Source organism: Scleropages formosus, chromosome 3 (assembly GCF_900964775.1).
Source record: "Scleropages formosus chromosome 3, fSclFor1.1, whole genome shotgun sequence".
Lineage (NCBI taxonomy): Eukaryota > Metazoa > Chordata > Actinopteri > Osteoglossiformes > Osteoglossidae > Scleropages > Scleropages formosus.
Genome location: NC_041808.1, coordinates 21,681,314 through 21,707,571, shown reverse-complemented (window position 1 = coordinate 21,707,571; position 26,258 = coordinate 21,681,314). Strand labels below are relative to the sequence as shown.

General features: G+C 40.6%; 3 protein-coding genes across 4 annotated transcripts; 2 read left to right on the top strand and 1 right to left on the bottom strand.

The window, feature by feature from the left end:
• Nucleotides 1-1,803: 1,803 nt before the first annotated feature.
• On the top strand, nucleotides 1,804-6,306 carry LOC108934943 (acyl-coenzyme A thioesterase 1-like). The gene is made up of 3 exons (XM_018753177.2): nucleotides 1,804-2,619; nucleotides 2,795-2,997; nucleotides 5,359-6,306. Exons 1-3 carry the CDS (start codon nucleotides 2,082-2,084, stop codon nucleotides 5,950-5,952), a joined length of 1,335 nt encoding a protein of 444 aa, XP_018608693.2. The 5' UTR covers nucleotides 1,804-2,081; the 3' UTR covers nucleotides 5,953-6,306.
• Nucleotides 6,307-7,180: 874 nt separating this feature from the next.
• Nucleotides 7,181-17,195, top strand: LOC108935096 (putative ferric-chelate reductase 1). 2 transcript variants are annotated; one of them, XM_018753384.2, is made up of 16 exons: nucleotides 7,181-7,329; nucleotides 8,631-8,817; nucleotides 8,979-9,130; nucleotides 9,338-9,432; nucleotides 9,567-9,708; nucleotides 9,820-10,002; nucleotides 11,207-11,305; nucleotides 12,338-12,485; nucleotides 13,665-13,778; nucleotides 14,184-14,299; nucleotides 14,766-14,852; nucleotides 15,337-15,434; nucleotides 15,723-15,781; nucleotides 15,998-16,141; nucleotides 16,662-16,723; nucleotides 16,813-17,195. In XM_018753384.2, the coding sequence occupies exons 2-16, from the start codon at nucleotides 8,631-8,633 to the stop codon at nucleotides 16,903-16,905; spliced, it is 1,779 nt and encodes a 592-aa protein (XP_018608900.2). In that variant the 5' UTR covers nucleotides 7,181-7,329; the 3' UTR covers nucleotides 16,906-17,195. The 2 variants fall into 2 exon arrangements, with proteins under 2 accessions (XP_018608900.2, XP_018608901.2); XM_018753385.2 differs by lacking the exon at nucleotides 7,181-7,329 and adding an exon at nucleotides 7,618-7,668.
• Nucleotides 17,196-19,650: 2,455 nt separating this feature from the next.
• LOC108935090 (uncharacterized) lies at nucleotides 19,651-25,735 on the bottom strand. The gene is made up of 4 exons (XM_018753372.2): nucleotides 25,403-25,735; nucleotides 20,791-22,897; nucleotides 20,549-20,637; nucleotides 19,651-20,288 (listed from the first exon to the last, which is right to left on the bottom strand). The coding sequence occupies exons 1-4, from the start codon at nucleotides 25,523-25,525 to the stop codon at nucleotides 20,205-20,207; spliced, it is 2,403 nt and encodes an 800-aa protein (XP_018608888.1). The 5' UTR covers nucleotides 25,526-25,735; the 3' UTR covers nucleotides 19,651-20,204.
• Nucleotides 25,736-26,258: the final 523 nt, after the last annotated feature.

Below are 26,258 nucleotides of genomic sequence, written 5' to 3'. Positions count from 1 at the left end.
CTTTCACTCCAAGGACCCAGGATTGAATGCCTCCTCCTACTTAATATTATGTTACTTTGGACAAAAAATGTGTTATTGCAGTTTAATAGTATTATTCTTTAGATACTTTGAATATCATTGCCTAGTAATGGTATTTGTGTTAATTGGTACAAGTCTTAAAATGGTACTACAAGGTACAGTGGCGCACTGATTATTGCTGGTGCTTCACAGTGTGGTTGTGGACTGTGGTTTTAGATCTTATCTCCGTGGATGTTCTAGTGTTCGCAGTGCGGGTTTCCACACACATAAAGATATGTACAGCAGAAGCCAATAGTGAACCACTTCTCTACCCTCCCTTATCTTGGAGAAACCACATGAGTCAAACTGAGGGCATTTATGGGATCCTCTCTTTATTTTGGGTGACCCTTAATTTGTGTATGTGTGAGTGAGTGTGTGTGTGAGAGATTGCCCTGCAGACTGGTATCTTGTCTAAAGAGTTCCTTATCTCAAGCCCTGTGCTTTAGAGATAGATCTCTAGACCACCATGAACCAGCATTGGACAGATACATGTTAATGATGGGTGGATTATTATTCTCATTGCTGTAATTTCCTAAATACAATTTATTGTAAATTTCTTTTACATTTATTCATTTAGCAGATGCTTCTTCCCAAAGCGACGTACATCTTATAGAATATACAATGTGTGTATTACATTAGCAGAAAGAGAGACTTAGATGCAGATGCGTGATTCTTAACTACAGTTTTACTTTCTACCATATGAACCAGTGTACATCATGGTAGCGGCGTAAAAGCTTATCCGAATCTTGACAATTCCAAACATTTTTTTAAAAAAAACATATTACATTACACGAGTAGCTGCGTGAAGATTTATCCTTTGTTCAACAGTTATGTTCTCAAAGTTACAGAGCATGAACTTGATGAGCATGAGCTCCAGAGTTGTAACCCCCACCTTTCTTTTTTTGTGAAATGCTTGAAGAAGCTGTTTTAAATGAGCTATATAAAATTAAAAATATTCATTAATTTCTTCATTATAAGTAACCAGTTGTCCAGTGCAGGATCACAGAGGCCCAGTGGCTTTCCTGACATACAGTGTATGAGGCAGGATACACCTTGGACAAGGAAGCCAATTCATTGCAAGGGAATCACATACTCATTCACTCAGACAGACACAAATAGATGTCCTGCAATTCAGTCATCCCTGTCAACCTTTAATGCATTCCCCTTGACTGGGATGAAACCGGAGTAATTGGACGAAACCCACATTAACATGGGGAGAACAGGGGAATTCTGAACAGAACAAGCAGGATTGAAGCAAGTTCAAATGCAAAATTAATGTTCTGTGAGGCACCAGTGTGTTAAACATTTGTACCTATTCATATTGTAGTGTAATTTGCAGTAATTAATAGTAACTCTAATCGCAAAGCAATTTCCAGTGATATTCCCCAGAAAATGCTGTGCTTTATCACTTCAACTTTTTTGTGCTGTCGACAAGAACACCGCATAGATGATCATGTGACAGTGATTAGGGGAAGGAGAGTGAGACTTTAGTTCGGCCGTTTTATTGTGTCCTGGTAGCTGTCTTACTGGCAACCTTTTGTTTCTGCCAAATTCTAGTGTTGTTATACTAGAGTTATATTTTGGTTTAACAACACAAAAGAGAAATACAAACACCGCAAATCCTTCGCCACACACACTGAATGTTTGGGCAACAGCGAAGAACGAAATACTCGATCCAATGTCACGTGACGAACGACCAGGACCAATCAGAGTACAACACTTCCCGCGGCGACCTCGGAACATAATGCAATGACCCGAAAGAGCACAGGGGGCCACTCTAGACAATCCCAAACTTGGATTGGAGTTTCTTAAAGTTACGGACAAGAAGAAGGACTACTGTCTTCTTTGCAACTAGCGACAATAACAACTCAGACCAGTCTCGCAGACCACGCGCGCCCATCGAACTCACTCACTGGGCTCCTCTCAACCAAGCCCGACAAGGACGCAATAAAACACAACAAACAAGACATAATACCGCGCGGCATTACGCTGTGCAGTCACGCCCACGTTTGACGTAACACGAAATGGCTTCTCACTATTTAAAAGCTTCGGAATGGAGTAGGCGTCTGCTCTTTAGCTCGTTCTTTCACGCAACAGCTGCGATGAAGCGGCAGCAGGTTCACGTGCAGATCCTCCCTAGTCGTCGGTGTCTCTTCGACGAGCCGGTGCACATTAAAGTGGAGGGGCTCGCCCCGCGGCAGCGCGTGGAGCTGGGCGCGCGGCTGGTGGACGACAGGGGCGTGCTCTTCACGTCGGCCGCGACCTACGAGGCGGATCGCAGCGGTGCTGTGGACTTGGGCACCTCGCGCTCCCTGGGCGGAAGCTACACTGGGGTTGAACCGATGGGCCTCTTCTGGTCCATGCAGCCTAACAGTCCTCACACGAAGCTGTCGAAGAAGGACGTCCAAAAGCCGTGTGCGGTGGATGTGGAGGTGTTCTCCACCTCGGATCGGCATCACGTGTTGGCGAGAGAGACGAATGAGAGGGGATTCATGGTGCCGGGAGTTCGCAGGTTGCCTGTGAAAGTAGGAAGAATACGAGGAACTTTATTCGTGCCGCCCGGTTCGTCTTAAGGCTTAAGCGCTCCGAAAAAGAACGGCGGAAGTTCGCACGTTAAGTTAACTTCTGCGGTTAACTGAAATATCCTCGCCGGCATCCATACGACACAATTTGCATAACTGAAAAGTAGTGTTAGCGCTTGTTCAGTTAAAAATTCATGTCTGTTTTTTGGTTCCAGCCGAAGATCCGTTGCCCGGCGTTCTTGAGCTGTGCTCATTAGGTGGCGGTTTGCAGGAGGTTCGAGGAAGTCTGCTGGCCAACAAGGGTTTCGTGGTTTTCTGTCTGGCTTATTACAAATACGATGACTTGCCCGCATCCGTCACACACTTCGATCTGGAGTACTTCGAAGAAGCCCTAGAGTTTCTGCGGAGCCGACCGGAGGTTTGTGACACACACAGAGAATTAAAAACCACCTTTTGTTTACGTTTACATCCATAGAAAATTACAATTTTTGTGCATCAGCTACAAACGTGTGATTAAGTAAGTCTTAAGAGAATATGGACGAAGTGAGTCTGGAAGAGGTGAGTTTTAAGACCCTAAATGTGGACAAAGATTCAGCAGTTCTGAGTGAGAGGGGGAGGTCGTTCCACCACAGCGGAGCCAGAACCGAGAACCTTCCGCGCTTTACTTTCGTTGGCTGGACCGCCAAGCGAGCGGATGTGGAAGAGCGTAGCGGTCTGGCTGGTGTAGCGAATGATCAAGTCTTGTAAATAGCTGGGAGCACTTCTGTTGATGCATTTGTAGGCAATAACCAGGGTCTTAAATTTGATCCGGACAGCTACTGTAAGCCAGTGTAGAGAAACGAGTAGAGGAAATGCATGCGAATGCTTCGGCAAAGTTATATTTTTTTTTTATGTTGACATAATTAATCATGTCTCGGCGACACGCAAAAAAGACTGCATAGAATAATTAAAAAAGATACTGGATATAGTCAGACTGAGTACTGCTGAAACACAGCTCACTGGACTTAGCCCTACTAGTTTACACCAAATAACCATAGACGTGACTTCACCAGCCCGGATTAACTATAACTAACAGTATATCTCTAGTAAGAGTAAAAATCCCTAGTCGCTACCAGTAGGGGCGCTACTGAGCGCTCGTTCCGAGCTCGCGCACCACTCTGTATTTACATTTATTTATATACATTTAATTTGCAGACATGTCTCAGAAAATACGAGAGCACTACATACATATTACAAATTGTATTACAGTTGCCTATAGAATGGGGGAATAAAATAAAGATTCTCAGGCTTTACTATATGCTTTCCTTTTACGTGTGTGTGTGTGTGTGTGTGTGTGTGTGTGTGTGTGTGTGTATATATATAAATTAAATAAATATATATTAAATAAATAAATATAAGGGGGCGCAGTGGGTTGGACCAGGTCCTGCTCTCCAGTGGGTCTGGGGTTCGAGTCCCGCTTGGGGTGCCTTGCGACAGACTGGCATCCCGTCCTGGGTGCGTCCCCTTCCCCTCCGGCCTTACGCCCTGTGTTGCCGGGTAGGCTCCGGTTCCCCCCGACCCCGTCTGGGACAAGCGGTTCAGAAAGTGTGCGTGTATAAATTCCCCCACCTTACGAAGGTAATGGGCTCCTGAGAAAGCTATTGTATGTTATGAGCCCCAAAACTAACATCCATTTTTACTAAAATGTCGCCAAACCTGAGTAAAACGGGTACAATTACTTCAATTTATTACTCTGTGATACTGCTTTTCTGTCCACCCGCACTCATTCAGCTGTTTTGTTGCTATTACATAACGATTGCAAACGGCAATACTCGTTGTTTCTGTACAAAGGTGTCAGATATCTGAAGTATATCTATTTCAAATGTTACATTAGCAGTTTTTTGGACCTACCCTCATAATTACTTTCAATGCAAAAAAACTGCAGAAATCAGCAAAAACAGTGCAAATGAGTAATTTTTACATTGCTTTGTAGAAAGGTGTCTGTTAAATTAATAATTGAATGTCCTGTGCTGCTCAGCTGTTGGGAAGTGTGCAAAATCCAGTTTTTTCTTGTAAAATATATGTGCAGTTTGCATGTTATCCCTGTCTGTTTTCTCCCACAGTTCAGTGATATGCCAGGTTATGTGGATGGTGGTTGTAAGTGGGTGAGAGAGTGTGATTATGCTGCAATGGACTGGCATTCCATCCAGGGTGTACCTTCCCTCAGCCTTGCACCAATGCTTCTGGGATAGGATCTGGTTCACTGCAGCCGTGCTCAGGACAAGCAGTTATTGAAATTGGGTGGATAGTACATGGAGAGGGTTTAGTGTCTGTGGGACATTTTTACATTAGTTTATTTAGCAGATGCTTTTCTCCAAAGTGACTTCCAGTGAACACTATGTAAGCCCACACCTTATTCACCAAGGTGACTTACACTACTAGATGCACTGCTTACACTGGGTCACTTCACTTTATATGAGTGGAACACACTCTCTGTGTCACTGTCATTCTATGGCTGACTAGTCACAAATCCACATAAACAGCATGTCTTGGGACTGCGGTTTGAAACTCATGCAGACATGAGGAGAACATGCAAACTTCAGACAGAGCAGGGATTGAACCCACGTCGTCTTGCACCACCCATGTCTGGCAAACATGTTAACACCTGTTTTTACTTTGATACTTTGAAATAATAAATGTCCATGTCATATTTGGGATGTTATGAAATGTAACTAATAGAAACATTGTTACTTTTTATTTTTTGGTTGCAAGTTAACTTTTTTTTTTCTTTTACCTCTAGGTCAAAGGCCCTGGAGTAGGTGTCCTGTCACTTTCAAAGAGTGGGGATCTGGCCTTGTCTATTGCATCATTCCTCCCTGGTGTCTCTGCCACCGTGTGTGTTAATGGCTGTAATGGAAATACTGTATATCCGTTGCATTTCAGAGACACTGTCATCCCTGCTATTATGGTGAACACCAGCAAAATAACCATCACAAAATCTGGACTCTTGGAGGGAAGGGAGGCCGTTGACCCCACAGCAGAGGGAAATGAAGCAGCTATCATTCCTATTGAGAAAGCCACCTGCAGTTTCCTCCTTGTAGCCTCTGAGGATGACAGGAACTGGAATAGCTGTTTTTTTGCTAAACAGGCTTTTAAACGATTGAAGGATCATGGAAAGAAAAACTGTGAAGTGGTGACATATCCAAAGGCAGGGCACTTTCTGGAAGTTCCCTATATGCCTCTTTGTTCTTCTGCCATGCACGATGCAGTTGGAAAAATTGTGGGATTTGGAGGTGATCCAAAATACCACGCAGAAGCACAGGTGGACCTTTGGAGGAGGATTGAGGTGTTTTTCAAGAAAGACCTTAACAGTTTTCGTACAGCAATGCTCTAACTTGTCTACATTCTTCGTGACATCTTTTCAAACTCACGAGATATGTTCTCAGTTATAATAGTTATCGTTGTTCAACTCGGGGTTATTCATGTAGCGAAACTGGCTAACTAGAGCAGCAGCAGTTGTATAAGAAGCTAACCAATTTACACTGTACCCCTTCTGAGAAAACCCTGAGATCTTTGAGGACACATTAAGTATATAAGTAAGTAGAATAGTGTGACAGATTGACTGTACTCGGAAATCATGTCTGCATCCAAATCTCATGTTGGTATAATGCACTTTGTGTGTTGTTCTCAGATATGCATCATTTTGGAGAAAGACATCTGCAAAAGGAATAAATGTACATCAATATAAGTATATTGTATGTCTTTTGTATATTTACCTGTACTGTACAGTAGTTCAGTGAAAAATTTCTGCACTAATTTTGTGTACTTTCCTTCTTGGTTATTTTTCCTATTTTATCATCCTAGTGTTTTGATTACTATTTGACTGTTAATACTGTTTTAAGTGTTTGGAGGGAGTTTGTGGGAGGATGTGGCCATGTTTGTAAAGCCCAGGCACACATATATATTTTCCCATTTAAAATGAGAAAGGTTTACTCCCGGTTTACAGACACCTGGTCGGGTATACGGCCAGTTGACTGGGGATACCTTTATTATATTGTGCTGTAGTATTTTACTTTTCATTTTTGAATCTGTTTCCTTTTCACCTCCAGTAGAACACTGACTTCTTTCACTTGTTGGTCATTTTAAAGAAAAAGTACTTAAATGGAGTGGAGTAGGCTAAGGAAAACGGTAACGGTCGAGAGTGTTTTTTTAAAACTGGCCAACTCACCTCCCTTCTATTTCCTGTGAGTTTCCCCGCCGGTGGTTGAATACAATTCCATTTTACCCACAATTCAACTGTTTACAATAAAACCATTTTCCCGCTCAACTCCCGATAACGCGGATCGTTACAATATTTTAGCATAGATGAGTGCCAGTTTTGGGGCCCAGCAACGCATAAAAGGTTTTACCAATGAAACGAATGGTAACTACGTGTTTGATTCACGAGAACTCCCCTTAAGGCTTAAGAAGGAACTAACGACCTTCGTAACGGTGGGGGGAGAAGACTACTGTGTCCACAGCTCGTCCGTTCATCCCTCACGCGATAAAGCAAAACCAATAAGTTTACGAGGACTGTGTCTCCACCTTGTGTTCGGAAACCAGAGGGGAATGCCGAGGGGGAGGGAGGCCGGCCGGCCGGCTGGCACTGAGGGGAGTATAGGGGAGTCGCGCCGCGGGGAGCCGCCCACTGAGCCCAGAAGGAGTCTTAGGACCGGTGGGACGGAGCGTCCGAGCGCCGTTGCATCGCAGAAGTGCAAACGCAGAACTCAAGGTGAGTACCTTTTTGCCCACCAACACCCCTCCCCCGGGAACCATTATATTTCATCTAGAAAAATATTTATGCATGTACTTAATGATTGAATTCAGTTTTTTTTTTTCTTTTTTTTTGACAGATACAACTTCTTGCAAAGCAGTTGTTTTTTTTTTTCTTCAAAAAGCACGTATCACAGGGCTAAGTCGTTTGCAAAAATTACAGCATCATGTTTTATGACAGACAATTACTTATGCAAATCAGAAATAATTAAGGAGTACTTAGGGTTCCTTGTAGTTATGCGTTTTTAATTTGCTCACTTACTTCTGGACTTCAGTCTTGAAAAACTTTTGTCGTACCGTGAATGGAATTAAACACCATAACTGGCGGCTCAAAGTGTAAAAGGCACTAGATCTTAGCGACTAACCCTAACTAACCCGAGAGCTCTCCGCTACTTGTAGTCAAAAGCGGGGCAGTGAAACGCAAACTACTACGCGTTCATGTGGGAGCACCGCGTTATCGGTTATGGTTCAGCCCAGTTCAGCATTTTGACTACAGTATAGGCTGAACCCTGTGGGAGATGATATTTCCTTAACCAGTGCACTAGATCAAGAAAAAAATTAATCAAAATGTTATTATGTGAGATATGTGCCATCCAGCTATGAATGATAAATTAAAAAGGCTTAGTAGTGCAATAACCTAGCAAATGATGGTAAAACGCAATGATAACCAAGTAAAATGAGCTGAAAGATCCAGCAGATGATGAGGTGTCTGAAATGAAAATGTACTGTTTGCACTCGGTGTTCTGTCCCTTTTAGCTCAGTGTGTTTGGAGTGTACTGCTGTGTGTGTGTGTGTGTGTGTGTGTGTGTGTGTGTGTGTGTGTGTGAGGGAAGCCCATAGTCTCAGCCACACTGTTCTTCTTGCTCCAGCACTGGGGAGTTTTCTGCTGAAGCAGGGCTTCCTATCTTTATCTTATGACAGATTTATTTATTTTTTAAAATAAATTTCCCTAATTTTTCATATTGTTCTAAACTTTATTATATACTGTTAGAACAGAGTTAATATTTCTTGTAACATTCCTCAGCATTTACTTAACTGCCTAGGGAAACAGTGTCTTATCTTCGAAGGCAGAACAGGCTAATCTTCTGCAGAAGAATGATTAACGTAACAAGAATGAGAACTCATTGCAATATCCCTTTTTCTATATGAGGACACTTTGAAGGGACCGTGTTCTAACTTGTGTTGAGTTTTCCTTTGAAAACGTGTTCTGCCGTATGAACGTAATGTGCTGTTGTGTGCCCGTTATTACTTTCATTACAGATGACTGTTCTCTTGGTTTTTGTGGCTGCTTGCTGGATGACCGTTGCTGGTTATAGTAGTGGAAAAGTGACCGTGTCCTGCGAAAGCATGTTACCAAAACATGGAGGTCATGTACCTAGTCCCACACCCAGCCCTTATGAAATAATAGTGGATAAAATTAATTTCAACCCTGGTGATCAAATTAAAGGTACGGTCAGTGAAAAAACTTTGATTTTTAAAATATTAAGTACAGTGTCATTAATCGCTTATTCAAGTAATAGTTTATGGCACGGAATACCTGTTTTGAAATGCTTTTATTGTGTGTCCGTGTTTGTTAACGATAACTATTCTACGTGGTTATGATTTCAGTAACCCTTTCTGCACCTGCCCCTCTGGCCACGCCCTTCAAGGGTTTCCTAATCGAAGCTCGAGACGCAGCGAACCTGAATAGTGATGCAGTGGGAACTTTCACACTTGTGAATCCATCTGTTTCGCAGCTTTTGAACTGTGGGCCCACACAGGTAGACACACTTGCACGTGTAGGCTTACTTTAATTAGCAGGTTTCTGACACGAATGAGTTTACAAAACAACCCTCACCCAATGGCTGTGCACTGTGTTCTGATTCAGTGCCCCAGTGGTGTTTGCAGTGTACACTTTAAATTCTGAAAAGAGCCCATTTACTTATTTATTTATTTATTTATTTATTTATTTATTTATTTATTTATAGGGATCTGCCGTCAGCCACACCAGTGCAGATACACAGGTGGAAATACAGGCCATCTGGATTGCTCCACAAGATGCCCCACATTCTGTCCAGTTCCTGTGAGTAACCAACTGGAAGGATGGGGAGACGAGGGCATGGGGGAAGGGAAACAGCAGGCCATGAAAGAAAATGATTTTCAATAAATAATTTTCTTCTGACCTTTAAGAATGGTGTTTTCACAATTACTTTTTAGAGCAACTGTACTTGAAGACTACTCTGTCTACTGGGCACAAATTCCAGGCCCAATTGTATCCCAGAGTGGGGTAGCCCCTCCCTCACAACTGCCTGCCACAACATCTGCTGGGACCACAACTCCATCAAAACTGCTTGAGCCTGTAAGTTAGAGGGAAGAAAAAAAAAAAACTTGATCACGATGGACATGAAATGAGTTCTTGTTTCCTAATGACAAAGGTTTCCCTTTCCCTTTGTCCCTCTCTCTACTTCAGTTCAGCTCAGAGGGCTGTGGCCGCAACATGTCCTGCCTCCGGGACCCAGTGGGCTGTGATCCCGGGTCTGACCCTCGGTGCTTTTTCTTGTCTTTCACCCACATGGGTCAGACAGTACAGTTCCAACTCAGTGGTCCTGCTGAGGGATATGTGTCGTTTGCCTTGTCCTTTGACAAATGGATGGTAGGTGCTCCCTGAATATGTCCTTTCCTCATGCAAGCTTTTTGTTTCATTCTCAGGAGTGCACAGATGGAGGTAGTTTTAGTTTTTCAAAAAATAACCATGTTTTTAAAACTGAGGTATAGTCTGTGTTTTGCGTTAACATGGTCACTGAAACAACAGAGAATGAAATAATGTAACTGTTAGTTACCAAGGTGGTAAAGAGAATAACGTAGCCCTTGGCACACAGTAAAGACAGTCTAAACCAGAGTATAGTATAGTCCCACCTTCTGAGGGTAATTTGTTACCAAAGACTTTGCAACTTTGCAAGGTGAATTACTATAACTTGAAGATCTGATTACTTTCGATGGTAGAAATTTTTACATTTTTCTGAGCTCCAGAATCGAACTACCTAGTTTTGCAAAAATATCATCAAACTCAATGAAAATGGAGCGTCACTTCAACAGTTAACATTAGCCATCATAACACAACGTACTGCAGTTTCCCTTCATTAAATGCTTTGAAATACTGTATGGCTATCAGTCTGCATTTGTTCATAAGTGCAAATGTGTATATAGGATACTTAACGTTTGCTTATGAATCCAACCTCTTAAAGGGGGGAAAAAAAGAAAAAAACAGAACACTAAAGACAAATCTGTGAAAACAATGTAACGTAATTCACACTGACAAAACAAGTTGGCATGTGTCTCAGTGCCTGGACTGTCATCGGGCATGGCTTCGATTCCTACTCAGTCTGTGTGCAGTTTGCACGTACTCCGTGTTTTTGGATGGGTTTCCTCCCATAATTCATAGATGATGTTTCAGGCAAACCGGTGGCTGTAAATTGCCGTTAGTGTGTGTCTGTGTGTGAATGTGTTGCCCTGGTCTATAAATGGGTGAATGAGTGTAGGCACCTTGCTGTAGTGTATCTAGCACTGTAAGACACTTTAGATAAAGATTTCGGCTAACTACTGCCTAATCATTTGGTGTTCCTTTTCGGAAAAGTGTCTGTCTGCTAAACAATTTAATTTTAATGTCTCCTGCTGTTCAGTGATTGGTAGGCATACGAAAACGAAGTTTGGTTCTCACAAATGCGAACAAATACCTCGTATTTCATAACTTGAATCAATGGCGTGGGATATTTTGTGGGATGACTGTGTTGCAAATGTAATTTGATGTTTCTTTGTGGCCAGGCTAATCTATGTGTGAATTGTATTGTTTTCGACAGGGGAATGATGACGTATACCTTTGTGTGCGGAATGGTGATCTTGTTGAAATCAGTCCTGCGTATGCTGAAGGTCGAACACATCCAGAGCTGGAACCTGAGGTTTGTTCCTATTTCCACATGGAAACTGCTAAAAGGGACTCTACAATTTATGCATTAATATTAAGAATACACACACGCACACATATTTGCTGAAGCTGCTTGTCCTGAGCGGGGTCGCAGTGAACCGGAGCCTAACCCGGCAACACAGAGCACAAGGCTGGAGGGGGAGGGGACACACCCAGGACGGGACGCCAGGCTGTCACAAGGCACCCCAAGCGGGACTCGAACCCCATGACCCACCAGAGAGCAGGACCTGGCCAAGCCCGCTGCGCCACCACGCCCATGCAATTAACATATCTTTCCACCCTCTAACCAAAGTTAGACATCATCAGAAATTTTCTTGCTTTGTGCATCTCATTCAAATTTAATGGTTTCCAGGTAGACACACTTGTCACTGAAGAACTCTAAAAATCGTTTAACTTAGAGTACTAGTATTAATTTTTCTGCTGATTCCTTTGATCAAGAAGTACTTAAATGGTCTCAAGATGATCGCATGACAATCTAGGACACAACTTTATTTTTTGAAGCTAATGCAAAATCAGACTAGGACAGGTCAAGACACAATTATTGCGGGGGGCTCAAAATTTGTCAGCAAAGTAAAACTAACAGCTTGCAGTAAAGCAATGCGAGCAAGATACTATGGGAAGGATCATGAGTAGCATATAACAGTTCCGAAAGAGAAGAGATGAGTGTTCAAAAGCCAGGAGAAAGTCAGAAAACTTTGAGCATACTAGATGTTCAGTTGATCCTCATTCCACATTTTAGGAGCTAGAAGAGAGAATTTGTGGCCCTTTCATGTTTCTCTGGGGAGATGAGCTAAATAGAGTGGAGGTTATGTGGGGGGCAGTAGGGAAAGACCAAAAACTGGATTTTGTGAGGAACCGTGCCATTTGGAGATAATGTGTTTCTTTGCTTGTTTCTTATTTTCTGAATGCTGTTCTAAAAAATGTGCTAATTCTTTCAGTTTAAACCTGCATAAAATATCAGAGTCTGTGCAAAAACATTCATCAACCTGCTTATCTCTCAACGTAGGGTGTGCTGACTGACGTGGCGTGGAGGTTATCTGATGGGATCATTCAGTGCAGCTTCCGCAGAAATATTCACATCCCAAACAACCAGAACAGGTTCAATCTAGATGAGAGGTTCTACATATTTTTGGCACATGGTACGGCTGACTTTGGTAAGTGTTTTTTTTTCCTTTTCTTTTTCCAACTTTTCTTCAGGTATATCTTATGTATTCTCAGAAAACTGTGTGCAGCAATAGGTTTTATATAGTTAATATTTTGTTAAGGGGGGTGCGGTGGCGCAGTGGGTTGGACCGCAGTCCTACTCTCCGGTGGGTCTGGGGTTCGAGTCCCGCTTGGGGTGCCTTGTGATGGACTGGCGTCCCGTCCTGGGTGTGTCCCCTTCCCCCTCCGGCCTTGCGCCCTGTGTTGCCGGGTAGGCTCCGGTTCCCCGTGACCCCGTAAGGGACAAGCGGTTCTGAAGATGTGTGTGTGTGTGTATTTTGTTAAGTGTGTTGCAATGATTTTCATAAAGATGGCTTGCGATTTAGGTCTCATTGTAATGAGTAAGAGAAGTGCAGTTCTCTGGCAACAGTAACTACTATTATGGTTATTATGACTGATGCTTCAGGTTTAAAGGTTATGTCATTAAAATAACTATCATTATGCTTCCTGCAGATTAGTACACCTGCAATTAGGAAAATACGTTGACAAAATCAGCAGAAATCCTTGTAGGGGTTTCTTTTTTTTGTGGGCTGGAAGAAAGTGTGGATTGTTTTTCTTTCCATCTGTACTTTGGAATATGGTATTGTGTGTATGTGGCTGTTCAGGAAACTTGCACTGCAGTTTACTTTTATTACATCCGCTCTAATTATACAGTAATAGCTCCCATAGTCCCTTTTCCACCTTGTAATATAATTTATCACATGTTTTAATTGCCTGAACCTGCTAAGCATTCTTCACAGTATCACTTTATAATGGGAAAAAATGTCAAGTCAGATCTCTTAGGATAGCTTTGGGGTCAGCTCATTTAAGTTATGAAACAACTAGCTTATATTGCATTAAAAGTACCACAGAAACAGTGCTATCTCAGTGTTTCTGCCCAATGACTTAATATGTCTTGTTCTTTTAGAGCTCTTTCAAAGGCTGCTGCAAGTTCTTCATTTGTTTTGTGAAACGATTGAACTGCCATTGTTTGGTTTGTGTAGTATGTTGTAAAAGTAGAAGGCAATTTCCAGTTATATTACCACCAATTAGCAGCAGAGGAGATAAATACATACTGGGGCACATTTTGATACAGGCCACATGCTGTTTGTATGTGTGAAATTAACCTGAATCTCATTCGCTGTCCAAAGGTGTGATCCACAGGCATAATCGACAGCCTCTTATTTCTACTAAAGAAAAAGTAATTTCTGGAATGCCTGAGAATTTAAGTGGTTCACGCTCTCCTTTGATAATTAAGTTTCATGGTAAGTTTACACAAGTAAGCTGAAAAATCATTTGCTGCAACAAATACTATACATACACAAAGTGCCTTCAGAAAACATTCACCTCTTGAATTATTAAACGTTTTTAGCCGTTACACATTAAAATTTGAATCGGCGACAGTAATGATTTTCCCCTCTTTGCTAGTGTAATATATTTAACACATTTTAAACTGTAAGTAGAAAATGCAATCAGTTTATGTACATTTTAATTTGAATGTGCAGCGGTGAATATTTTGTGAAGACATTTTTTACACATGCACAGACCAAATATTTGTAAATCTATTTGTATATGCAATTTTTATTAACCTTTGTAATCTGTAGGTTCTGTTCTTCTGGTCATATTCTAAAAAGCTTAGATTTATTGAGAGGAATTGTCTTATTTGCTAGGCGCCCTTATGTTCATTGCCTGGGTGACATTGGTGAGCACTGGTATTATTGTTGCACGATTCTTTAAACTGGAGTGGCCCAATACAACACTGTTTGGACAGAAGGTTTGGTTTCAAGTAAGTCTTGCTGAAACAATGTCTGCATCACTTAGGGGTTTCTTCTTTCTAGTGGGTTCATCCTTTTTTTCAGCCTTGAATGAAAACGAACCCATTAATCTATACTTTCCAGTGACTTGATAATTATCTTTCACATTTTTACTCAAAGCTGCAGTAAAATAGAATCTAGCAGTAAAAATAATAATAAACAGCCCAACATTAATTGGGTACTATGGTTGTTATGCTAAGTTCAAATAATTGTTAATTGGTGATTGCATTTGAATAAGGTGATAGGTGTACATCAATATTTTCAGTCAATTAAAGCAACCTTTTGCATTGATGGGCATTTTTTAGTGTAGTTTGGCTGATGAGATCAACTTAGAGGTTGAAGTTCTGCATTGATTTATGTACTTATAAGAGAGGAACACTCTTATATGTTAATAAATGATCAGCTCACACCTTGAGACCTTTGTTCATATGTCCCCAGGTGCATCGTGGGCTGATGAGTCTAACAGTGCTGCTCACCTGTATCAGTTTCACTCTTCCCTTCATTTATCGTTGGGGCTGGAGCAAAGTATGTTGATCTTGTGTGCCATGTGCACATTTCAGCCTTTGTATGTTGTGGTGTGTATGGATAGAGAGAATCCCTGTTCATTGTACCAGTGTTATGTACAAACCTACTTTTTGATGGTAATTGAGACATTTCACAGGCGATTTCCATTGAAGCATGTCCGCTGTCTTCTACCTGGCTCATGTAATTGGTTTATTGTTCCCCCCAGAAAAATTTCAGTTTCCTGCCAGAGGTGCTTTAGTTATCATGTAATTTCCATAGTCCAGGTCCTTTGTATCACTTACTGCAGTCTCCACAACTATTTTGTGGCTGCAGGTCAAATAATGATATGGTCAGAATGACTGATTCAGCAGTGGCTCACTGTACATTAGGTTTTTTGCAGGTACTTGTCTAAAAATGAATGCAGCTTGTTTCAAATTCAGGGGCAGTACAGCCTGGCATTGTGGTTCTTTTTTTTTTTTTTTGTGATTTCTGCTTTCATCTTTAGCGTGCTGGAGCTCATGCATGCCTGGGCTGTGTTGTCATGGTCTTCACCATCCTCCAACCCCTTGGAGCTGTCTTCAGACCCCACCAGGGGTCCCCGCGGTAAGATTCCAAATCCAGGACCACAGTCTGCTTAAAAATAGCAAGTGTGAAGAGGAATGAAAAACTTTCATCGCCTTTTAAATTCCATATGTGACAAAGGAATGATTTGACTTCACTTAAGTAGTATAAGCAAAGAATTAACAACACGTTAATTACCCTAGTGGGTAGAAAACTTCCACTAAGTAGGTCTGAATGGTTATGGTAGTTGTCATCCTCATGTTAAAGATTATCTATTTGTTTCTCTGTTTTAATATTGCATTTAAAAACAAATGCTTTTTTTCTTTCTAGAAGACACATATTCAACTGGCTTCATTTTGGGGGAGGTACTATTATACAGATAATGGCAGGTAAGATTGCCCATGCATAAATATCTGCATTGGTCCTGTTTCTTTTTTTTTCCTCTTCTGCTTTACTTTGAATACTTTATTATTGTTACCTCTTATAAATGTGTAATTTTACCTGATCATGCTAGACCAGTTACCTTGTGGTGATATGTTGTGCTGTAGCCCACACATGTTGAGTGGGTTCACTGTGGTACCTAAGCAGCGCTTGTGTTGCCACAGTTGCAGCAGTGTTCCTTGGCATGCAGCAGCAAGCCTTGCTTCTGGAAACACCCTTGTGTATGGGTATCACCGTTGGCATCCTCTGTTGGGGTGCCATGGCAGCTCTGTTGCTGGAACTTCATGAGAGACGCCTCCTTAAATGGGGTTTGCAAACTTACTTTCATTTCTTTCTTAAAACCTTTTAAATGTAGCTCTGGTTCATTTGTAAGCAGTTTAAACTAAACCCATGTAATTCTTGTTTTTGGATTACATACATACATACATTTTCATATACATATATTTCATATAAGGGGAGGTGGGATTGTGGCATAGGTCCTATTTTATAAAGGTCTGCTATGTCCATGTTTTTTCCCCTCCTCACTTTTTGATTCTTTAGTGTGATAGTGTTGGCGTAGTGAGCTCTAAACAAGAGAAAATGGTAGCTCAAATATTTAATCACATCAGGGATAGTAATGGCAGTGTACCTTTGAGTATGAGCTATTTTATAAACTGTCTCTGTGTGTATACGTGTTTGTGTGTATGTATATATGAACACAGGTTACAATGAAGAATGATAATGTACATGGAATTAGGATTTAATTTAACTTTGGGTATAATTATTTTCGTTCAGATGAAATTACAGTTGCTTTTGTGCAATACATTGATGTCTCATGCACTCTTACAGTGGATAAATTAAGAGAAGATGAAGGTGGAGTCCCCTTTGCATCTGCAAGTGTACAGCTGCAGGTACAGTTAAAAAATGTGAATTCAAGCAAAGTCCCTTACTTCAACTAGAGTATGTTTGTAAATTTCTCAGTTAATCTGTCTACCCGCAGGATGTCCTGTTTAAAAAGGTGGTCCTGGCAGTCTACATCAGTGGAAACCTGGCATTCTTGATCACACTTTTGTATTTAATAAGCAGTGTGTAAGAAATCTTGGGAGTGGGATTCTCGAAGTGATGTATGAGCAGTGGGACACTGAATCTCTATTCTCGTAAGGCAAATCTGCACATGACCAAATATGTGTGTGAATTTGGGTTTGCTTGAAATTGTTGAACAATGAGAAGTGCTGATATATGGATTTAGATCTTTTGTTTAGGTCCATAATTCTGGGTCAGTTTTAAAAACCAAACAATAATTTTTTAGAAAATATTAATTGTGCAAGTCTCCGATTAATGGAAACCTTGCTGCAAATCAGAAGATCAAATTTCGAAAATGAGTTGTCTTAGTTTAAAAGTTTTATTGAAATTTCATCACCGACAAAATTAAAGTTAAATGCAAGGATGTCCATATACATTTTAATGTGCTATCATTTTGAAGCAAAACAATACATAAATGTTCTGAATTGTTTTGTTCTCTGAGATCTGTGAGATGCTCAAACATGCTTTCACCAGATCTTTGAGAAGTGGAAAAATATTGCTGTTCTTGATCTATCAATCAGGAATGTATCTAATAAATGGTTTTCCTTTTTGGAAAAATAATTTTATTTGGGTATTGAAAGACTTCTCTCATCTTCTAAATTCTACAATTCTGATGTACGATTCAAAATTCATTCACACTCAAAGGAAATTCGCAGGTCTGATGTAAATGTGTTGGCAAAAAAATGGCAAAAAACAAACCATTAATGTGTTTTTGATACTGGGGGTTTTTCAGAAAATGTACTTTTAACAGTCCAAAAACATTTCTTCAGTTACTGTTTAGTTATCTATCTGCAACATTTGCTGTTCTGTATGTGTGTTTAATTGTCACCAATTGTCCTTATGTCGCCTTAGCTTTCCTTGAAAATGCGATTTACTGGAATTACCTGGAAAAACAAAGCAATTGCAGTGAATCACATTACATGTCATTTTGACCAAAACTGAGAACATTCTACAGTAAGTACAGGTGTTCAGCTTAGACTGCCTTAACTGCCTTTGCACCTTTTGACCTCAATTCATAGCGTATGCTTTTGCGACGTAATGACTTGGCAACACCAGTGTGACCATTGTTATATTAATGAATACAACTTTATTTTGCTGGCATTTTTGGTAGCACAATGCTATGTGAAATCCCAGAAAAAAGAAAACACAAGGGCACAACTGTAACCAAAGCAAAAAAAATACTGTAATGAGGGTAATGGAATTGGCTGTGTGTTCTATTTTTCCAGTCACATAAACCTTTGGAATCTGAGAAGGACACAAGCAATACTCATAAGTGGAAACATCCTTTGAGAAAACACAGAACTAGAATACAATACAGAAAACAGTATGTGGCAAAATCTCTACTTAGTGTTAGTAATCCTTTTAAGTCAACACTGAAGTTTCTTAAATGTATTACACTGAAAACCAAAACCCTCATGAAACGCAAATCAAACTGAAATGTACACAAACATACAAATATTACATCAACGTAATGTAAATCAAAGTATTTGAGCTACCGTGGCACCAGCAATAAAAATTAACATCTTAAAGAAATTAAATGTTCGTACAGAACTCTTTCTGGTGCTGTTTTTCGTCAGAATGATGGGCAAGCTTGTCACTTATTTTGAGTGTGACTCAGGACATCCACTTTAAAGTTGTAAAAGTACTGCATCACATTCACATCCACAGAGTTCAAATTGAGCTTCAGTAAAATTCAGCCTTTATAACCTTATAAATGTAGCATATTTCAACACCGATAACAAGAGCTCTAGAGCCCAAACAATCCTCTTCGTCTTCCATTCTTAAGTATGTCAGCAGCAGCAAACAAAGAGGCTAATAAAAGGCATGCAGCATTAATACCAGTGCTTATTTAAACTACTGGACAATACTATATTAGACAGATCAGCCAAGGCAGATTAACGATTTCCGGACACAATAGCAGATGGGTTTTTTTTTGTTCTGAAAGGCATTCTGTCCCACCCTAAATGCTTATTGATGTTTCGTATTAGTTCTGAAAGGCAGACTGCTGCAAAGTGTCATACAGCAAAAGTCAGAACAAAGTTGTCAGGATGTGGAAGCCATAATTCCTCTGAATTTTAGAAGGATACTGAGTTTTCCAAATGCAGTACCGATATTATGATGTAATAATTCATATTAAAATTAATCTTCATATGTACATTTAAATATTAATCAATTTCGCATTTGGATTGAAGAAAAATAATTACACACACATTGGCTGAAGCCACTTGTCCTGAGCGGGGTTGTGGCGAACCGGAGCCTAACCCGGAAACACAGGGCACAAGGCCGGAGGGGGAGGGATCACACCCAGGACAAGACGCCAGTCCATCACAAGGCACCCCAAGGAGGACTCGAACCCCAGACCCACCAGAGAGCAGGACCTGGCCAAGCCCACTGCGCTGCTGCGCCCCCTGAAATAATTACATCTTAATGATTTCATAAAAAGAAAACAGGGCTGCACTATTTGAATTGAACTTTCATTTGTCATTGCACGTGGTTTAACAAACTATAATAAACTATAATAAACAAACTATTATACTTTACATAATGTTTCCCCATTTAAAATGAATTCTATTTTCAATTTCAACATTAAGACAATATTTTATCTTTAAATTTCTGTATTTCTTGTGTATCCCCTTGTTATTGTTAGCAATACAGAATTTATGAAAATTACATATCCTGAAATGCTGTGAAAACTTATAAAGTCTTTTAAAAGTAATTTTAGATCTCCAAAATGTTTTTTGAATCTCTTCAGCAAAATACTTAATAGAAGTAGAATAATGCATATGTCTTGCTGTCAAGCCATTCTTTCTGAATTGCAATATTCTGTAGTTTGGTTTTTATATCGGGTCAGCTGTGAGCTGTTGTGAGCAGTTCATTGCAGTCTGTAAATTTTAAATATTGAACCTGTTGATGTTACAAACAAAATTAACATTGTGTGCCATATAAAATGGATTAAAACTTATATTGTATTTATGGATAACAAATATATAATTGTTAGGTAGACTTTTCAAAAATTTGTCTCTGGTAGAGCATGTTTAATATTCCTTTTATTTCATTACACTTGACAGGCCTATATTTCTGGAAAAATATTCAAGTAGAAAATACAGTAAACTCCTTTTTCCTTACCTGAACAATTAAATATATCACAACTGAAGTCTCTTAACTGTTTTACTAGGTAGTCTGTGACACACGCAGTGCATTTTGCAAGGTTTTTGTATGAATTTATGCAGCATGACACCCAGTTTAGAAAACAGATACAAAGCATTTTTTCTTATCATCTCAAATGTGATTGGCGTTTTGAATTCATTGTTATGGATGATTTGCAAACTCCCCCGCCTCCCAGCGCATTGCCATGGTGCTCTTGCGGCGCACTCCAGAAAAGTTCTCTGTAAACTGGGAAGACGGATTCTGATAAAATCAAGGTCTGCTGATTTCATTCCCATGCAACATGCCCAGTAATTGATTTACAAATTTGACTTTTTTCTAATCATCAAATTTGATTGTTGAAATAAATTGTAAAAATTGTAATCCTGTTCAATCAAGGTAATTAGATTACTAGTGGTTTACCTCACACTTACCTTCCAGTAGTTTTTCTTTTGCAATATTGTGTACATTATACAACTCAGTCAAGGAAGTAGCCCTGAATACTTTACCTTGCAGTCACAAGACAGTGTGGAGCGGTCCATCTTACGAGCAGTCTTCAGTGGTGATGATGGGGAGGATTTGCACCTAACTGGCAAATCTGGTGAAGAAAACACAGTAGCGTAAGATGCTTCACATACAAACTACATCCAGTAATTATCATATTATGTGCAGCTCTTACAAAATTTGAATTGGCAGGGTTTACAAGGAGCCACAAAACAGATAAAATAACAGCTGAAATTGTCTGACATACCTGTTTTATCGAAGCTTAGGCTGTCCTTTAAGTTTGGGGACACCAGGACAGTGTCATATTTTTGTTTTGCATAAAGTTGTGCCCTTTGCTGCTTGAGCTCTTCTTCTCTTTGCTTGACTAACTTGATCTCCTGGTCTACCAGGGAGTGGGTGCTCCTGGAGCGCAGCTTGAAGAAGGGATTGTTCAGGAATGTGCTCTCCTGTGCATCTTGGTAAACGGTGTTGAGACAGAATTCGGATGCACTACGTATGACCAGGTTGGATGTCTCCAGTATGATTATGTTGGTAGTTTCAGAGGGCCATTCTCCAAACTTCCTCAACTCTGGAGAAGTCAGGGGAGTCTGAGCACAGTGTCTGTGGCCACCGCTGTGTGAATCTGGCTCAAGGATTATAACATTGTTGGCTGCCATCTCATGATATGAAGGACTCTTTGAGGATGGCGAGGAGGCAAGAGGGAAGGATGGCGTCTTTGTGCTGGGAGACCTGTACGATCTGCAACTGTCCTCCTGGGCTTCAGTCATCTTTTGCCTCTCCTCAGTTTTGTCAGACCTACATGGGAGGAGTGTTGCTGGTCTGGTTCTGCCTGATAAACCTTCTGTGGTGCTGGGGAGCCCTCTTTCACGTCGGAGGCTTTCTTCTCGCTCCATGGCTAAACGGATTTCCCTCTCAATGGGGGTCTCCACATCATCATAAGGTGACCGGTAGCTGGAGTCTCCCAGTCCTGAGTCCTCTGAGCATGGACTGTACTGAGTGTATGATGGTTCCCTTAGTCCCAAGCTGTCAAGCTCTGTGTCTTTCTTAGGCTTCTCTATGTTCCGCACTGGAGTGTACATGAGGCTGTGGCCCCCCTGACAGGTGCCCTGCTTAACTGTTGGTTGGAGCACCTGCTGTTTTGTCTCTTCCTCCATCTTTAGCCACTGTTTGCGAGCCACTGTAAAGTCTACATGCTCAGTACTGACATTTTCACTCTTCGTTTCTTGGATTACACAGTAGTCACTGGGTATCTTCTTTTCTGTGTTGGCCCTTGCAGAGTTTATTGTGTATGATTTATGTTTAGCCAGACTTGAACTAGTTTCCTCTTCATCCTCAGATATTTTAGACAAGTTAGGTAACTGAGTAGAAAATTCATTTTCTGGAAGTGGCTCATTCTGCATCAGATCATCTGTGCTGTCTTCTATCTCAGCTTCAGGTCTCTTTTCATGTTCCACAGAGCCTTCCTCTGAGTCGTAAACCATTGGAACAGGTTGTTCTTGCGAACTGGTCTCTTGGATGTTGTCTGAAAACATACCATCTGCTTCGTCTTTATTTACTGAGGAAGTAAATATGGCCCTCCACTTGTCATCTGACTCACTGTCTGATGAAACTATGGCTATTTCAACCTGAACACAATCACTCAAGTCATCTTGCTCGAGATTGTGACAAGACTCGTTGGAGATATCAGACGAGGTTTCCTCTCTGATACACTTTTCTAAGACTGACTCCTCTGTTTCCTGTTGTGTAAAATTTTCTTGTGTATTTATTTCTATGGTGCCCTCAAGGTCTTGGATTTTTGAGATCAGGGTGTCTTCAGCTTCTTCTGTGAGTGCTGGTTGTTTCCTTTCCTCGTAATCCATCATATCCTGTGATTTTTGAGCTAACATATTCTCACATACACTTCCTGTGCTTGAGGGGGAGTCTGAAATAGTTGAGGTCATGGACTCTGTCCGATATAGTTGCTCTTGTCCTTTTTCAAAAACTGAATCTTTACTAGACCTACCTTGGAAGTTTTCATCTCCATTTCCTAAATCTTTAAGCTCAGTGATTCCGTCTTCATCTGGAGACAGATCTTCTGATAATTCTACGCTGTCTTCTGTTTTTATGGAGTCTTCGATATCTGTTTGGATACAAGCTTTTTCTTCCTCCCCTTGTGAGCCTTCATTTTCTGTCATCTCTGTTTCCATAGATTCCATCTTGTTGTCATTTACAGTGGCCATTTCTGAAAGGCTGCTGGTCTCTATGGTAACAGCTCCTGGGAAGTATTCTTGTTCTTTTTGTCTCTGGTTTTGAGTGTGGCTGCAGCCTTCACTCAGTTCATTTCCATTCCCTCTTTTTATACCCGTTGTGGCTCTCTAAAAAACAAGAATCAAATGTGGGTAGTCATGAAAGACCCGTTTTGAAAGATATTTCACAGGACTATGTAAAGAAATTCTAAATCACTCATGACCCAGCTGTTCCATCCACATAACTGGAACCCATTGGCAATGAGCAAACCTACCATTTCTCTGAATACATTTCTTTTCTAACAAAGAAGCTGTAAAATGGAACAATAAACACAGATTTACACCGAGATGGCTATATTATGAAGGAATTGTTTAGTGCTCAATCTGTTATCTGTGAAAAATATGTTCCACATACCTTTCTGTAAAGCATTTACCAGTTTTTTCCGTCTGTGACATATATGATATGGGAATTAAGTTTTTTAAAATATAGTTAATTGTAACCCAATTTAAAAAAAACTGGAGTATGTAATTCTTATGTGATTTAGAGGCGGATTATGGCCTGCTGTTTAAAGCATTCTTATGAACATTTCAGCATTTTACGATAGCTGCTGAAACGTGTACGAGTTTTACTTACCGCATTTGTGTATGTAATGCTGTTGTAAGTGGCCAGACTCTCTCTCGCTCTCTGTATGTACCTATTACATACTGTATATCTATTATTTGTAAACAAATATTTAAACGGCAAAAAATTATTCGATGTTTGATTTTCTGTTTTTGCAAATTGGTTCACAGTTTCATAAAAATGTGTGAATGTGTGTAAATTAACCTTCAGTTACACATTTTCAAACTAGAGATATTAAAACAGATTCCATTTCAGTTTATGTTATCAGGATTATGTTGCAATTTTCTGGGAAACTTACTCATCAGGTGCAAATATTTGCAGAAGTTAATCTATATGCAAACTTTATGCTTTCTAGATGTGCTTTAATACACTGTTATTTTGTTGCCTGCTAGGTAGAGCAGAAATCCTACAGAATGGGCTGAAACTGTTATGTAAGGCTGCTGGATTAAATGTTTTCGCCCACGCCTCCACTGCTCTGTTCTGGCAGTGCGTGACTGTCAGGACCTAATTCTGCAGGAGAGAGAGCAGGACTGTCATGTGGGTGAGAGGAGGGGGCAGGGGCCCTGAGGAGTTTGGGATGTTCAGCCTTCCAGGATGTATTCCCAGAGATGAGACATGTTGGAAATTGGATTCACACATTTCGCATAAAGAACCAAGCAATTATACCACCTCTGATTTTGCCATTAGAAAAATTTCAGAGAAGAGCTACAATAGCTTCATGCTCCTCTGTTTGTGAGTCAAAAAATTTCAGAGACAAAAAAATAGGAAATGCTTTTGACATTAAGATGAAATCATTGTACAATGAGTCACGTTCTGTATTCATCACACCCACGCAAGACAACTCTTTTCAAAAAAATAATTTCAGGTTGTTAGTAAAGTTCTGATGTGTGATGTACTGTAAGTACCACTACTCAAGTGTTAACCATATGCTCTTTCTTTTGCACATGCTTTTCCCCTTGAGCCGGTTTCTTTTACTTCCAGTGTTTACTGTGTCTGTTATTTGCTAGTGTTTCCCTTGGCTTATGCACAAAGTGTTGTCTTGGTCCTGTAGAGAGCAGTCTGGCCAGTAAAGAGGTATTTGGAATCCAATCAAGATCCAGGAAATGGTCAGATATGGACAAACATAACCTAATAGGTGAAGGTGAAAAGCACATGGTACCGTAAACATGTGTGACCATATTTCTGGCATAGCTTTCAGTGATTATAAGAATTATGAAGACAAGTGAAGCGCTCCCTTTCTTGACTGATGCTTTCTTCTTGATCTGAGATATCTGTTAATGTAATTACATCATATTTCCCAAGAGTTCTCCATGGAAAGATTGCGCTCATGAAAGAAAGAAAAAAGTGACACCGACTAATCACTAATGTGCTATATCAGAAGATACTAAAGTGCCATGGAAGTTTTACAGCACCCGATTTTATCAAAAACACTTCTAGCAAAAATGATATTTCCAGCCAATTATTATGAATATTGATATTCAGCACAAAAACATTTTCTGTTACCAGACATTTTATCAAAAAACTTATTTTTCTACTAAAATACATACAGTATATGTTACACATATGCATACGCGTTACAGAAAGATCAGGCTTTCGAAAAACAGCGAGACACTATGCACTTCGACATGTTATAAAATGCAGAAACGCTGCTAATCGGAGGTGGTGCTTTATTCCGTGGTTGTCTGTTCTGTTTTTCTGGTACAAATGTGGTGATACGTGTTGGATAGCTCAGTGAAATTACCTGTGCCACTTAGAACACTGTGCATTTTTATCACAATGTCTGTCAAGGTAAGGAAACAAGCTCATTAACAGTCCAGAAGCATCTCACTGCAAATTCTCTCAGTCGGTTTAAAAATGCCAAATCAGTAGAACGGAGCAGAACAACGGTAAAAGGCATGCACAGAGACAGCCCTCACAGAGAAAATATTTCATACGAGATGCAGAAATCCAGCAGCAATCATTCCACAAACAGAAGGGAGAGACAAGAGTAGAATGTGTTTGCTGTTACCTACCAGCAGTTTCAAACAGAGAAGCCAAAAGGAAATCATCTCCAGCTCAGCAAAAGACCCACATTTTTTAACCAAGCTTACATTTAGTCTGTACAACCAGGCGGCAACGCGTCGCGAGTAATGCATAGAGTTCTGTTGATTTATTTTCCCCTTCAGTTTGCTGCACCGACAGTATCGATTCACAGAGGAGCTCCAGCCGGTGTGAAGTCAAACAGACACGATAGGTATTGGCACAAACGCCACTGAGATGTGTTTAATCGGGAAGCAAGCTGCGTTAGCCTCGAGCGCTCTCTGCATTCAGCACGCCTGTGGACTGCGCAGGAGCTGCAACTTCAGCCTCTGGGGTTCCCACACTATTAGAGCTGCTATTGAGCGTTCAGTCATGCCCACTCGCTTTTTGTTCACAGTCAATACCGTACCCAAGGTCACTGCTCCTTGTGTAGATTATGAAGAATATTCTGTTTCAATGGCATCTGACTGATTGCAATGCATGGGACATAGGGACACATCCAAACAGATTCAAATGCTGAATTGTACAAGTCCTTCCCTTCGTTTGGGCCTCGAAACCTCTGCACATCCCCGTCAGCTCTGTCACCAGTCTCTGCTTGTGAAGTATGACAGATCATATGTCACGTATGCGGCATCATATGGTCCGAATTAGAATGCTAGTCCAACGATAAATCAATCGGCTCCTCTCTGTGCGGTTAAGCAGGTGAATCATAGGTGCATAGGTTAATCTTAAATGGGAACGTACAAGTGGATAGAGCCCATTCTGTATAAAATTACTATGCCATGTTGCAATGCATGGGTATGGGTATGGGTTAATGTATGGGTTAATAACCCAATGTATGGGTTAATC